Raw genomic sequence first — 12,194 nt, 5'->3', positions numbered from 1 at the left:
AACTAACTGCAGTGCTTTTTTAGTGCAGACCTAGTTCTGCCCTCATGCTGAATCTGGGGAGCCATTTCTCTCTTGGGGGAGAGTTCCTGACAGTGTCTGCAGGAGTGTCAACTACTTGAACCAGTTAAATCACTGCCTCCACTGGGAAGGTGTTATTCTAGAGGGAAGCTGATTTCCCTTCAGGAAAACTGGTAAGGAGCAATGTAAGGAGGAGAAAGCAAGGCAGAATAAACTCTCTCTGTGCACATGTGAGCCCCAGCAGATGTACCTAGTGGCCTGATCTTTTCCACATGGAGATAACTTTCTTCTCTTGCAATCTAATGTTATTGATTAGTTCACGCTGTTGCTTCATCGCCATAGATTTCTGGTTAAAACTTTGCATTGTCATAAAATGGTTTTACCATATTTAAAAAATTAAGACCAAAAAAGAAAGTTTCACTATTAAAATTGCTAAAACTCCAAAGCCAAGAAATGCTGGAATTAGGTTTGCCTTTGGATCTTTAATTGGGCTTCCTCACGTGTAGTCGTGGTAGCGTCTTCTCTTATGTGACCACATGCTATTTTGCCACACAATCTACCGTGTCATTTGCTGTAGATGCTGTTAGACTTGTGAATAACTGGGCAGAGGATTTCAGGAAGGAAAAGGAATAGTTTTGTGATTAACGCAGGTAAATCCCACACAGGAAAGCTTAGCGCTGCACTTGCTTCTACCGCAGCCTTCCTGTGCGGTGTTGAACAACTCACTGGAACCAAAACTTTGGCAGGTAGCCATTCATTTTCTGTTTGTCACTGGCTTGGGTTCCCCATGAGATACTGGCGTTCAGTATTTAGAAGTATTCCGGCCGAAATAATTCAAAGCCAGCGTTGCTTTGTAGGTCAGCTTCTGGATCAATGAGCGTCGTCTTGGCAGGCCTTGACTTCTGGCTCTGCCGCTGATTTATGTGGCACCTTAAGAAAGTCTGTGTAGCTGCAGTTTCCTACTCAAGTAGAGATAATAAGGCAGACTGAGTTTGCAGTGGAGAGAAATCATTGAGAAGCCCTCTGGTACTAAGATAATTCTTGAGCACTTGCGGCGGGGAGGGGGGAGGATTGGAAGAGCCTGAGGAGTGTCTGAGAATAAAGCAGATAAACATTACTGCAGACAAGGCTGAGGTATCAACGGTACCCAAGCTTTCAGTTCAGAATTGATGAGAGAATGTTCCTGTTACTAATTTTTTTTTGGAAGGTTACCATTTGATAGTAATCCTTTCCTGCTTGTGCCTCCCCAGATAGAAAAAAAAAACCTTTTCCTTTTGGGTGAAAACTGTTCTCTCTCCTTCGTTGCTTCAGGATTAGCCTCTTGCAGTGTTACTGAAGCATCTGAAAACCAATCGAAGATTGCTTGAAGTGCTTGACTTTCTTGCTGACAGCATCATTCCAGTGAGAGGAGGTCTGGCCCTGCCCCTTGATCGTGGTGTGGAATTTAATCTCTGCTGATTATGATTTAGGGAGCCCTAAATAGCCTGGGATCCCACTCAAGTTGTCTTCTGCCGTACTTGTGAAAGCAGGAGCGTGCAGGCAGGATCCCTTCTCATTGTCAAAGAAGGGGAATAGCCAGGTGCAGGGGCACGATCCCCTAACCTTCTGCATCCCTGAAAGAGTCAAAATTTTGTGGCCAGGCAAGCATCAGGGGCCATGTGCTTAGCGAGTGCTTTGAAATAAGCTGGGAGCAGAGTACTCAGAAGGATTGAAGAGCTAGGAAGAGATATTTTTATTTTCTTTTGTAAGTGTCTGAGAACAGAGGTTTTGTTTCAGGAATTACTTTGCGCTGCATTGTAACAGTAATTGCTAGAGTGCCTAAAGCTTTTTTAGATACATGCTCTTTGTTACTTCAGTGGGGTTTTTTTTAAAAGAAAATAAACAGTCATTCTGCTTTCAAACCATGTAGAGTAAATAAGACCGGCTTTACCGCTTGAAGAAAGAGTATAAAAATACCCAACAGCTGCCTCATTTTCTGAATGCTCTCCAGCCTCTGCCTGGGGCAGGGGTTGTGTGGAAAAAATAGTATGTGATCGTGCATGTAAAGACTGTATCACGCACACACAGAAGAGGAGAATGGTTGAATGGACAAGTTCTGGCATTTACTAACTTATTCAACTTAAATAATATGTGGAAAAGTAGTTTGGCATGTAGCAGGATGTGGTTGGACAATACAATGTCTATACGCAATTCCTTTGCTCTAAAGAGAGGAGGAGCTGTAAGATGCCAGAAAGGCTCTGATTTACCTTAGCAGTCCCACTGAAATCGCTGTGATTAACGATGATTAAAATCAAGAATGGTGATAACTGTTTGCTAACCAGAGATATGAGAGTAGTTCTTTGGTTTGTATCCCTGGAGCCCCAGGTTTTGGTCCTCTTGACAGACTGCTGTATAATTCTGCTACTTTAAGTTTAGTTACTTCACAGGCATGAAGAGTGTTTACTCAATTTACTTTTGTTTGGAATAATAGAAATTTTGCATGTTTCTTCAGAGCTACTCCGCAATCGCTTTGTTGTGGGTTCAAGATGCGGTTGATTCCTGAAGTGACTTGTCAAAATGCAGCAACAATTGCCTTTACTGCAATGAACTCTTTGTCCTTATCTTGCCCAGTAGATGGTAGTGTTGGCTGCTTTTTCTAATTTATTTTAAAGCTGTGCATTAAGATGCCTGGGTTTTTTTCTTCTTTTATGTCCTTTACACTTCAGTCGTTCTTCCTTTTTTGTACTTTTTATTTCTATTTGTTCTCCCAAATAATATGTTTACCTTGTGGAAAACAGTAGTAGCCTTTATTCTGATTTAATCTCTGTGAGTTCTGATAAGATCTTGTACGCTCTTAACAGGGCACAAGTAACAGCAAACACAGATAGTCTGATTTTTGTTGCTCTGAATTAGACACATTCAACAGCAGGGACTTAATTTGAAACTAGATCACATATATATTTCTTCCCAATAGGTCTTGAATTTCTAAGAATTAATCTGCAATACGGTAGACATTTCGCATTGTTTTCAAATTTTTTTTTGTCTCATATGGTAACAAATGCACAGAGTATTTTTATGAAATGTGGAGAAAGAGAACTGAAAGCCCTTTTAACATATAATTTCCCCTGCATAAAACTACAGAGTGCCTTCTAGCCTGCATGATAAGGCAAAGAACTTTCATTAGGAATGGAAAGGTTGTAAAGCCACTGGAGGAGGGACAGCAGAAGTCCACCTGCAGTGTTATGCTTAGTCACATTCACTGAGAAAAAGTTGATTTCCGTGGTTGAGCCCAACACACGGTGGGCAAAGAGTGAGAGGCTAATCAAGAGGATGGAGTGCCAGTTTCACAAGAGGAACGGAAAGAGCTTGTGCTTAGTCTAATAAAATTAAGTCTGGGGGTACATAATTCCTTGCTTCAAATATATACCCAGAGAGTAAGCGCTAGGGTACTAGAGCGATGTAGTCCATAAGGTAATACTGGGTTAAGGATAAGTGGGTATAAACTGCCTATGAATACTTGAAACGTTAGAAGAAGGTTTATTTGAGAAAGAAATTCAGGAATGGAAAATCTGGCCTTCTCCATTGTAGCTGAAACATTTATGAAATACTTGGTGTCATAGTATTGCCTGCAATAAACAAAGGTTTCATCTCAGTGATTTGCGATACTTGTTCCAGTCCTGTGTAAATTTCAATGCAATTTTAATTTAAAAAAAAATGTTTATCGATAGTAATTTTGGTCCCTGTAGAAGAACTTTGCATGTGGACAGACAAAAATGGTTCAGAAAATATTTATAAAGTTTTATTATTATTTATTTAAGCCTTGATTTCCCTCAGTATGTTCTTTGTTGAATGAATATCGAAATGTTCCTGGGGATTAAATTAACAGCCATGTAAGCTGAAGTCCTGCTCTGTCAGGGCATCGTTTCCTGAGAATGTGAAAATGTATCTCAGGTCTGAGTGGAAGGAATCTTTAATAATGCTTAGATGGAAGATGCTGTTTAATTCCCTTTTGATCCTTGTGGAAACTGCTAAACAAGACAGCTAAGTAAGTTCTGTGTTGTATACTTATCTACTAACAGTTGGACTCGTCCTGCCAACTCAGTTTATGATACATTTATGTTAAAAGAACGGCAGTAACTTGAAAATGTGTAATTTTGCCCTTGTTGCTCACCTCTACGTGAAACTTTGAAAGTTAAATTTTCCATCCAATTGTTATATTAATTTCTGTTTATCTTACTGTGGATTCACTCATGAAACCTGTTGAGGTTTGCATCCGAGGAGGAACTGGAGGCCACTGGCCCTGATAAAGAGGAGGCTGCGGGCAAAAGCAGGAGGTACAGAGGTCGGACGAGGCCCTGGAGCGTTGTCGCACCCTCCTGCCTGCTAAGGCAGTAGCAAGTGGTGACTCTCCATCACTGAGGCCATCTTGGCCTTGTGGCCCGACTGCTGAAGAGCTGCTTCCTTAGCGGTTCATCTCTCACTGCCGCGAACAACCTCCAGTGAAAGGACAGCTGGGAGCGGCTTTCCCAGCAGCCGTCTGTCCGTCATCGCTTGACACCTGTCAGTCAGCCCTCTGAAGCCAGCAGGACCCCGTGGGTGGCTGCCCTAGCCGGGGCGGCATTCCTGCGTGCCACAGCAGACCCCGGTGGGGGAGGAATGTCTGTGTAGTGTCAGGGCTGAGCATCGATCGGATGTTTAGGTATTAATTGGGCTGGTCAGAAATACCTTTGGTGTACGGATGTTCCGGCTGGTGTTGGATGAAGGTGCAGGAGACTGTTTCCAGGTGTTGGTGAGTGACATGTTGGTTGGTGGCTGCAGCACTGTGTTTCAGTCTGGGCTCGCAGCCCGCCTGCTGAGCCAGGTGGTGTAGGGTTAGAGCTCTTGGAAACAAGGAGAGTTTTCCCTCTGGCATCCATCTCTTGCAGAGGCACCTGAGCAGGAACCGTGCTGGGCACGTGAGTCAGCCATAAGACACAAGGATCCTCTTCTGAATGGTAATGCCACTGCTTTTCTTTGGGGGGAACAGCATGAACGTCTCTCCACAGACTGGAGCGTGAGCACAGGGTGTTACTGCACTTGGTTGTGTTTCAAAGCTGAACTCCTGGTCTTTCAGTCCAGATGGATTTATTGACAGTTTGTCTGCACTTGCGTATCTGTTGTGAGCGTAGCCGATGGCAAGTGAAAATCGTGGCTCCAGAAGTCATATGACTGTGTGAGATCCTCCTCTTCTTCCACTCCCTCCTCTCAGCTTATTATTTCCAAGCTGCTCACGTTCCTTAGGACTTGGTGGCTTTTTGCAAATTCCGAGGCTGGGAGGACTGTGTTAGTGAAAACACACTGTTGTGGTATGTGCACCATGGGACTCACTTTTACTTTCAGTCAGAATGGCTTATGTTCAGTACTGTACCATAATAGGGTCCAAAGTGAGTGGGAGCGATTCATCCCCCAACCTCCCGAAGCACAGAGAAGATCAGCGTAGTGCCAGGCAATTGTTCCCCTTCTCATTTTCCCCAGGTAAAGTTGCCTGACCAGAGAGACAGAAATAAGCTTCATGCTACTGCCCTGAAGGAACGTTCTTGCAGGTGGGTGCTGGGGAGCTTTGGAAGACTCTCTCAGGCATAATTTTCCCTGTCGATCCCTGTTGGTGACAGCACCTCACTGCTGGAGACCTGTCCTCTGTGGCAAAGCTCAGAGAGTTACACCCTGTCACTGTTCAGAGCAGATGATCGGAGGTGAAACACTGCCTTGAGTTCAGCCCATGTAACCAACTGGGCCTGCAAAGCACGTAGTGACGGGGAACCTGAAGTTTATTTTAATCCGGTAGCGCTGGAAAAGCATTATGGCATTCGGAAGAGGCTTTTCTGCTGGCAGCAGGAGGGATATAACTCCTGGTGCTCCTGTGTAAGCACAGCACGTGGGGTATTGTTGAGCCTTGCTGCTGGCTGACAGTAATATCACGTTCAGCATGTAATTAAACAGCTCGTAAACTGCCTCGAGATGTTTGTTTATGTGCACTTTACAGCGGGGAAGTACTGTGTTTTTGGAGGATGCTGAAATTCCTATTCTCTGTGAAGCGTTTGTATTCGATGTTCAGTTCCCTTTTCCTTGACGAAAATACCCAGTAACTGGATTGCATTATTTTCCTGGCAATGAAAAATGTACGGTTAGGAGACGTTCCCATCAATTTCTGTTACTGATTTTTTGATTGTTGTGTATAAGTTAGATATCGATCTGTGTGTGGAGGCATCTATATCAATACCTATTGCAAATTAATATTTTCAGATAAACCACATGAGTTTGCATTTCGCTTGATAGAAACAAGAAAGGCTTGTTTCCAGTTCCTTGGGGATAAGCAGAAACGCGTAGAAATTAGGTAATATGGTGAGGACACCAGGTAAAAACTCGTGGTGAATAGAAGACACCCTAAGAAAGTATTAGTAGATTTTTACTGTACTTTATGCCGTTTGTTTTGTCTTACAGTTTAGAGTGAATGAATTTGGGGCCCTGGAAGTGATTACAGATGAAACTGAGATGGAAAGTGTTAAAAAGGCGACTGCTACCACAACCTGGATGGTCCCAACTGCTCAAGAAGGTCAGTTAAGAGGTGCTAAACATTTTCTCTGCTAGACTGTATTTTCTTTAATATATCAGTTTTTCTTAAAGATTGCCCCTCAAAATAAAAAAACACCCTTACTTACTTAATTTAATGCACAGAGTATCTCCGATGATGTTACCAGTTTCTTGGGATGTGAATAAGCACGAAAACAAGTGTATTTTAAGTTAAAGTAATTCCACTGTTAAACATCTGAAGTTCAATTACGGCCACAATTTTTTTTCTAACAGTAATTTTTTCTAAGTTTAGAATCAGTATTTTCCCTCTATTTGATTTCCAAAGTAGTCAATTTCTCACTTTAAATTACTGAGAATTTTTTAGACGTTATTTTTGTTGAGCTGGTTCTCCAGGCTGGCCACAGATGTGACAAGCTGCCTGCAGTTAATTTGTGACCAAAGTACTGCGCGCTGGGAGCTGCCTTCACGTGATATTGGCTGCAGCTCAGCTGCTACCACCGATGTCGACGCGTGTCTGCGTTGTTGCCTTGCTCCTGCTGACTATTCTTTTTTACAGTATTACAATTAGTGTGTAGTAACCATTTATGTTTATCTTGAATGATAAAATTCTTATAATTGTAGTATCTGTCTACCAAATAAGGTATTTCCTGGATTTAAAATGCTGATGGAAGGGAACACCTTTTTTCTTCAAGGAAAGGGGGTTTACATGGTCATAATTTCTGAAAATTTTGATACACTGTCTTCGGTAGCATGAAAGAGAATATCATAGAATCATAGAATGGCATAGGCTGGAAGGGACCTTAGAGATCATCTAATCCAACCTCCCTGTCATGGGCAGGGACGCCTCTCAACTAGACCGGGCTACTCAAGGCTCTGTCCAACCTGGCCTTGAACACCTCCAGGGAGGGGGCATCCACAGCCTCTCTGGTCAATCTATTCCGAAGTCTCACCACCCTCATACTGAAGAATTTCTTCCTAAGATCTAATCTAAATCTTTTCTCCTTCAACTTAAACCCATTTCCCCTTGTCCTATCACAACTGGTTATGCAATTGTTTAAAACTACCCAGTTTTTTTTTCCATGTTGATACTGTATTTTATCAATTTTCTTTTAAAATACGCATTCTGTAAGTCCTTTGAAAAGCAAACTTCAAAATGTTGGTTTAATAATCATCAGTATAAGCACGATAAGCAAAGTCAATGAAAATTTTCCTTTGCTACTCCCCCACCCTTAGGTCTTAATTGTTATGTGACTTCTGTGAATTGGATGAAACATTTACAACAGTGGGAAAGTATTTTGGGCCTCAGCTGTGAGGTCTGAAGCTTCAGACCACAGCTGCTCTGTTCTGTGGGTCTGCCTGCAAGGCAGTTACTCAAGATCCAAATCTGTGATAAGAGTGGCAACAGTGCGATAGCGCAGTAGCACAACAAGTTCTCTCCTTAAACCGAGAGGTCGCAGTTATCTGTAGTAAAACATACAAATTCATCTCCTACAGTCTGGTAAACATTAAAAAAATATATATAATGTTGCTGTTTAATTAAAGTTTGTTTGTGGACACATAAACATACCAGGTAAGCATCCTACTACTACCTTACACAGTCCTTGATTAATTTAATGTTCCCCAAAGATAAAAATATTGCTAAAATTTTCCACTGTGAGAGGAAATAGTCGTTTTAAACCACTAATGATGCTGGATTGCAAATATGGCATGGAAATTATATACTCTTCTAGTGGAGATAGCCTGCACATGAGTTCATTTGACTCCGCTTTCAAAGACAGTGCAGTGCTCAAGAAAAACATAGTTTGTGGCTTGAAATTTGCCATTTGGGGAGGTGCCAAGTCAGTGACTTGCTCTAGAACCTGGAGAGCTTGATAGTGCTTCATACTTGCCTGTAGGTGAAAGAGACGGCATCCTCTCCTGGGCTGCATGCCTCTTGTGGGGAAATTGCAACTTGGGATGAGTGAGTAACTCAGTATTTGAAAATTTCTTTGTGATCAGTGATTAAAAATTAGTGGTTTTTTTACTTCTGGTAGGCCTTAGGCAGGTTGAGCAACAGTTACTGCTGTGAGATACTGTAGAATGTAGTCAGTGATTCACTTCCAGAAGTAAGTTCACCTATTGAAAGATAACTCCCCCCCAAACCTTTTTCCCAAATGACCCTATATATAGGTCAAAAATGAGGCATGTCAGCAGGAGAGGAGGTGATGGACTCCATGCGGCGATGGCTCTGTGGGCCGTCAGTGTGGTGCCTGTCACAAAATTCACTCCTTCCACAGGTAGTCACAACAAGCAGTGTCAATGTGCCACTGATGACAAGTGTGTGGAATCGGTGAATTCCTCTCTCTCATGTCGCAATATGAAAACTTAACTTGCTTGTCAGGAATACAGACCCCATACAGACACTAATTCCCAATTCTTTATTCGAACAAGAGTGGCGTGACTTGGGTTTTTCTGTTTGCTTGGCAAGGCCTGCTGAGGGTGGTTGGAAATGTGTCACCTCTACCTAAGTGAAGTTACTTTTTTCATTGTGCAGCCTTTTCAGAAAAGACAGGGATCTCCACAAGGTTGAAGGAAACTGCAAAAATGGATGGACTTGTTTTCTGTGAAAACTGTTACTGCTATGGTACCATAGAAGAATTTGTTCCTGAAGGGAAATTTTGCAGCCAGAAATGTGCCCAGCAAGTAAAAAACAAGTAGGTGCTATTGTAAAGCGTAGAAACAGAGAATTTGGTATAAATAAAGCGTGAAGTAAAAGTGGTGGGATAAAACGTTAAGGGTGGGGCAAGGGAGATATTAAGAAGCTGTGTTTTGGTGAGGCTCCATCAGTTTGTAATGCTCTTTCACTGTTTTTTGTGTAAATGCATTAACAACGTTGGGTTTTGTCTGACGCTGATGTTGAAGGCAGTCTTTTTTGCTCAGAGTGTGCTGAGTTCTGCTGTCAGATGCAAGCCGTGAAGCAGTCTATGGGATGCATGGAATCAGTGTCAGGCTTCCATGCTGTTTCTTAATCATTGGAATTAAGATAATCAGTAATGAGATGGTTGGTGTGATAAGTTAATTATAATTAAGTACAAAAGCTGTGTTACAGATGACAACGAGTGAAAACATGGGATGCTGTGTTTTCTCAGTTCCTTTTATTTCAGCTAGTGCAGTTCATCTCATCGTAAAAGAAGGTTTGTGGTAGTATGTCCATTCTGTATTGTGTATTACTGCTTTATGGCAGTTTTTAACATCTACGATTTTGTGCGCTTTCCTTCATTTTTAGCTAATTACTTCAAAGTTTTCTGTTCTGATTGCTCGTTTAGCAATTTGTACAGTCACATACCAGCTTTCTGCAATTGGATTTGCCAGTTTAACAATTACCTTTGCTTTCCTTTCTGTAAACTGCCCTGCAGTCCTAAACATTTCACAGTTTGCTTCTCTGTGATACTTGATGGTACATGGGAAAAGACACACTGTTTAAAACATACAGAACTTTTTCAGTGTGAGCTGACAGCTTTCCTTTTGCAGTTGCTACTGTGTCTTTCAGATTAATTCTTTTGACAGATGCAATTTTCAATAGTATTTCTAAGAATATATTTGGTATAATACCTTGGGACCTACAAACACTTTACCTTCAGATTTACTCACTTTTTACTTGTTTTATGAATATGAGAAGTGAAATAATATTGGCTTTGTGTCATTGTCTTACTCTTGTAATAGAGAACCAAAGGAGGAGAAGCCCAGTGTGGAATGCAACGGGGAAGATGATTCCAAAGGCATTCGGAAAAGAAAAGCAAAGTTACCTCTCAAAGAAGAGTCCAGGGATAATGGGGAGAAGAAAGAGAATCCTGATGAAACTGTTAGTGTGCATCATAAACCCATTCCTGCAAGTATTTCAGTGGGAGTTCTGCCTTATATCGCAATGTCAGTAACTTCATCGGTCTACAAAGTGACGTGACAGCATTGCTCTCAGAGCCACAATAAGTAGTTGATTCGCTTACCAATTTAATTATGCCTCATCAGTAAATTGTAATTGTTGACAATGAACTGATAAGAGCTGTTTTTTATCTCTTTTCCCTCCTATTCTAAGAACAAAGCAAAAAGAATTTAAAGGAAAAATGATACTAATGTAGATTTGCTATGTCTTCAGCATAGAAAAATAGTGCATATTTCCCAACACCTGTTACTTTGTCACTCTGCAGGTAAATAAATGACTATAGACCATTAACTTATTTACAAAGAAAGCTACATTACAGTTCAGAAGAGAATACTTTTGATTTTCGTAGTGTAATTTGCCTTAGAAAATCATGGAGAAGGATTTGGTTTGGTGTTCTGTTGCAGTGTAATGTGCTTTGGGTCACCTTTTGTTTTTTTCCTTTTGGATTTATTCTTCGTTTCAGAATAAACTTATCACAGTACCTTCCGGTAATGTTTGTTTTCTTGTAGTGCTTGTTTTCTTCCCGATAGCTGTGACACTGCTGAGAGGAGCACGGTTTTGAGGGAGAAGGGCAGAGCTCTGCAATTGCTGAATTGTCAGAAGGCTGAAGACCCTAGAGTTGTCAGAAGGGAACTCGTAGCTCTCTGTATAGCAGCATCCTAGGCAAAAGTCAGGGGATGCCTTCTTTTCCTCCATGCATCTGCCCTGCCAAACGTGCACTTATTCTGTTTATCTATTCAGGTGCTAACAAAACTATTAATACATAAACAATGAAATAAATAGAAAGGATCAGTGCCGTTTTATATTTAGTAAAGCAGTTGTACGTTTGAAAAAAGCAGACTAAAGCTGTGAGAGGTTTTCCTTTGAATTATTTTGGAAGCGTGAACATATCAAAGATACTGCTACTTAGCTCCAGCTCAGCTAGGCCTGCCGAAGGCTTCATGATCTGTCCCTGACTTAGCCGAGGCTGCCTGGCTGAGTGCAGGCTGTTGAGAGTCCTGTCTGTGATTTTTCACCGTGTTTGCTGGGATTTGTCACTGATGGCTCGCTTTGTTTTCATTAGGCATCTGCAGGTTTGTTTGAGATAGCGAAGAGCTATGTCAGTAGCCATTCAAATAAAGTCACGGTTAAACCTTGGATGTCTCCATTTTTAGTGTACTAGGCTTCTGAACTAATAAGGTTTCTGTACTCTTTTTTAATTTAGGAGGACAAACCTGAAGGAAGGATCTTGAGAGTCTCACAGAGAGCCAGGAGAAAAAGAAAAGGGGAAATAACAGTTTTGAAACAAAGTAAGTTGCATTATGAAACAAAGATCTCAACTATCAGTTCTTTAGGTAATATCCATCTCTTACTGTGAATTGCCAGCATCGTTTTACTGAATTTGTATTCCCTATTGAATTTTTTTTTTTTCAATTCCATAAAAAGGGAGTGCCGGTGTTATTTATAGCAGTTAAGTTTTAAGGATTGAAGAACTGAGAGAGACAGTGAAAACCAGGAAAAAAAATCCATGACTTGGAGATTGATTACCTTTTACAAAGACCCAGTTTATATACCTGTGGCAGTGTGGAGGAGGATAGTGAGTGTAAATGTACTTGATGCACATTTTAGTTGTTTTTTTTCATCCTTCTGAAGAGTGCTGGATTTAGAGGGAATCAGGCCCATTGAGTTCCCAGATGTTGAAAGACATGTATTAAACAGAAGTGAAGTT

General features: G+C 41.3%; 1 protein-coding gene across 4 annotated transcripts in view; it reads left to right on the top strand.

The window, feature by feature from the left end:
- The window catches only part of L3MBTL3 (L3MBTL histone methyl-lysine binding protein 3), an 89,569-nt gene that overhangs the window by 16,902 nt on the left and 60,473 nt on the right, over positions 1-12,194 (top strand). For 2 of the 4 annotated variants that reach the window (XM_086632082.1, XM_086632085.1), the window contains exons 3-6: positions 6,478-6,589; positions 9,101-9,260; positions 10,270-10,408; positions 11,691-11,775. In XM_086632082.1, the coding sequence (XP_086488208.1) occupies positions 6,478-6,589; positions 9,101-9,260; positions 10,270-10,408; positions 11,691-11,775 (496 nt within the window). Of the gene's footprint in view, positions 1-6,477; positions 6,590-9,100; positions 9,261-10,269; positions 10,448-11,690; positions 11,776-12,194 lie in introns of all 4 variants that reach the window. The other 2 variants (XM_086632083.1, XM_086632084.1) reach the window with 2 other exon arrangements.

This window comes from Tauraco erythrolophus, chromosome 2, assembly GCF_009769465.1.
Source record: "Tauraco erythrolophus isolate bTauEry1 chromosome 2, bTauEry1.pri, whole genome shotgun sequence".
NCBI lineage: Eukaryota > Metazoa > Chordata > Aves > Musophagiformes > Musophagidae > Tauraco > Tauraco erythrolophus.
The sequence above is the reverse complement of the archived record's forward strand: the minus strand, read 5'-3'. Positions and strand labels throughout refer to the sequence as shown.